This window comes from Morone saxatilis, unplaced genomic scaffold (assembly GCF_004916995.1).
Source record: "Morone saxatilis isolate NCDOM2014 unplaced genomic scaffold, NCSU_SB_2.0 Contig5, whole genome shotgun sequence".
Taxonomy (NCBI): Eukaryota; Metazoa; Chordata; class Actinopteri; family Moronidae; genus Morone; species Morone saxatilis.
This window is the reverse complement of record NW_023340095.1, coordinates 1,251,245-1,254,736: the sequence shown is the minus strand read 5'-3', so window position 1 is coordinate 1,254,736 and position 3,492 is coordinate 1,251,245. Positions and strand designations below refer to the sequence as shown.

Genomic DNA, 3,492 nt, shown 5'->3' with positions numbered 1-3,492 from the left:
TGATTTATTGATTTATGGACTGATGGTTTCAGTTGTACAAACTGTTTTATTTTCTTCATGTGTACAAATCTTTTATAAAAGCTGTCGGATAAATGTAGAAAAGTAAAACGTTCATTATTACTATTATAAGTAGAAATACTTCAAATGTTCTTCAGTGTAAATAAAGTTCTGTATGCAGATATAAGTGTGTGTGTGTGTGTGTGTGTGTGTGTGAGTGAGTGAGAGAGAGGTCAGAGGTCATCAGGCTGAACAAACAACAGATGATGTAACGGCGTCCGTGTTGTTGTTTGTCCTGAGAGGACGGACTCTGTGGACTAACGAGCTGCTGGTCTTAATGAGCTGATTAATGAGCCGCTCTCAGGTGACCTCATTAACTCACCTGAGCCACTGACCTCTGCTTATCAAGAGTCAATTAATTGTCTTCTATGATACCGTAGGTCATCATCTCAGCAATTTACTCTCACAAATTAACTTTAATATTGGCAGCCACAGACCTCCATACGGAAACTTAAAGACAATATTTGTATTTAAAAACTATTATTATTATTATTATTATTATTATACATCACACACACACACACACTCTTTGGTTTTGTGATAAATTTATTTGGTATCTGTGAGTAACTACAGTCGTAGTGTTCTCATACATGTCATCTGCAGTTCATCAAACTGATATATTTTTATAAAAATTAGAGAAATATAATCTACATACATCTAATACAAAAACAAATCAGGAGTGAGTCAACTGCTTGCTTTAGTATTGGGGGGGGGTTAATGACTGTGACAAATTAAGTGCTGACGAAGATCTCCAAGAAGACGGATGCTCAAATGATAATATTATAATTATGAATCTGTGCATTAAATAAGTCTAAAAATAAAACATTCTTAAACAAACGCACAAACAGGCCCAGTAAGTTTTAAACATGGTTCACACACACAAACACACTCTGGTGAAGTTTCTTTGGTTTCTGGTTGAGCCCACGAAGCCTTTAAATAAATGTTTTAAAGCACAAACAAACAGCTGGAATGTGGCAAAAAAAACCAAAAAAGTTTAAAGAAACGACTTCGACATCAGCGTGAACACGAATGAAAACGCGGCGGAGACGACTTCAGATTGCGTCCGGTTTCTACCAGAAGCACTGACGGTCGGGGGTCAGGTTCGGCACCTGAAGCTGCTGCTGGAGGGATTTTATGGAAGATTTATCAATCGGTGATGGATAATAACACATCATCATCATAGAAACATTCTGAACATTTTTTTTTAAGACAAACTGTCTTAAAAAAAAACTAACTTTGAGATAAAGGTCTTGCAATTTAAAAAAATCATAATTACGAGATAAAGAAATCAGATTTACTCGTAATTATATGATCCACAAAATTACCTGACAAGCAATTTAAAAACAGAATAAATAATTACAAGTTTTGAGTCACAATTAAAGGATTTCTATCTAATAGTCCTGATATTTAATCTTCAATCTGAGATAAAGATTTCGTAATTAAGAAATTAGTGATTTCATATTGTAATTATGGGATGTTGAGTCATAATTACAATTACATAAATCAACATTATGAGAAAATGTCTCTAATTTCTTTCTGTGCCTCCAAACAAAATCTCAGAGATCAACTGTGGACTGTGTTTAGTTTTTGGGGGAATTTGGACAGAATTGAAATTATTTATTAATTAATAAGCGTGTCATTAGCGGGTTGAAGGCAGCTCACCGTGTAATAAAGGTCGTAAACTCTGAGCGTCACCGTGACTCTTTAAGGCTAACAACGTAAGGCAGAGGTGATGTTAGCTGGAAGATGGTTTCAGGATAAAACTGCTGTCGAAGTCAAAAACACAAACGAGTCAGAAAGAAAAAAAAGTGCTCGAACAGAAGAACCAACGTTTCTCAAACAAGGAGCAGCTAGATTACCGACTTCAAATGGGAATATTCTTATTTCATTAATCATCATCCTGAGCTTTATACTGACAGAGCTGGGTCACATTAGCATTAAGGCATTTGGTGGCAGGAGTCGACGGTTGGACTCCATTACCCAGAAGCACCGTCTGTCACTGAATCGGAATCTGAGACTGAGGTCGACATTAAAATGAAAATACTGCTAATAAATAATATTAATTAAGATGAAACGTGTCCGGCTAACAAGCTGTGCTAATGTCACTCAGTTCTTTATCTGATGTTTGTTTGTAACCGTTAGTTTGCTCTCTATCAGAAGTTAGCTTTAATGTTGTTAGTTACATATTCTGTATAAAATGTATTTAGTTGGTCAAAGCTGTTCTAATTAACTGCTGCTAATTAGTTAATGGTTATTAGCTTTTGAGCTAACATTAATTAGGGTGACGTTATCTTTCTATCTGATTCTAGTGACGTTAATAAACCCTGAACTCGTCTCAGGACGCTCAGACAGTTAATCAGTAAAATCTGGATCATCTTTAGGTGATTAATCTAAAGCCACTTTACTGTTAGGTGACCAAACTCTGTGATATAAAGCTCTGTTTATCTCTGCCTTCCTCATTCTTCCATCGTACCATCGTCTTCCTCACCTGGACTCCCACAGGGAGCAGGTCTGGTACACATACAGTACATTATCGTGGTTCAGGTATACAGAGAGCTAAAGTCCCGCGCCCTGCAACAACAACTACATCTCCCATGAGTCTCTGATGAAGAGAGGGAGCTGAATGTTATCATACCTTCCTTTAGTAACTCTTCATCAATGTGCTTCCTCGCAAAGGTTTTCTGTCGTGATCTTTCGTATCGAGCTGAAACAAGTTTTTTTTTATCCATATTCTAAAATTTTACCACCATTTTATCAGATATAACAATTGTTATTTTGTTAGCATTCAACAACTACATCTCCCACAATCCTCTGACACTGTACTGCTGTCTAAAGAATCATGGGAGGTGTAGTTTTTAACACATTAAAGCTTCCTGTCAATAAACAAACGTTTCTGTTTACGTCATGTGTTTCCTCGAGCTCTAGTGATCGCTGATATCAGAACTTTTAAATTATATTTTAATATGATGAAAATCCAGATATCTTGTTCCGTCTGTTAGAGGAAACCAACCAATGAACAGAGGCTAAGCTGAGGGGGGCGGGGCTTATGTTCTCCACGGGGATCAGGTGGGCGGGGTTTAGCACACACTGTGACGAATAAAGAAAATCTTTTTTTGGGGTGTTTAGCGAGCGGGGGGGTTGGATCGGTCCTGCTCCGGTCTGACAGGATGAAGAGGAGTAGCACCTCCTCCTCCTGTGGGAGTCCAGACCAACACTGCTTTATTCCTCTTCTTCCTCCTCCTCTTCCTCCTCTTCCTCTCCAGCCATCACCTCCACCAGCAGCTCGGCGGTGCAGGTCGCCTCCCCCAGACTGTTGACCGCCTTCACTGTGTACTTCGCATCGTCGTCACCGGACACCTGCAGGGTATCAATACCTCGTTAGTATGATTAATAATATTATTGATCAGTATACACTGTATCTTTATGGATGTTATT

The 3,492-nt window shown here is 38.1% G+C and overlaps 1 protein-coding gene across 1 annotated transcript in view; it reads right to left on the bottom strand.

The window, feature by feature from the left end:
* Nucleotides 1-1,057: 1,057 nt before the first annotated feature.
* mylkb (myosin light chain kinase b) overlaps nucleotides 1,058-3,492 on the bottom strand; it is a gene marked incomplete at its 5' end in the record, with an annotated part of 19,592 nt that continues 17,157 nt past the window's right edge. The window contains 1 exon segment of the mRNA XM_035676241.1: nucleotides 1,058-3,414. Within this exon segment, the coding sequence (XP_035532134.1) occupies nucleotides 3,277-3,414 (138 nt within the window).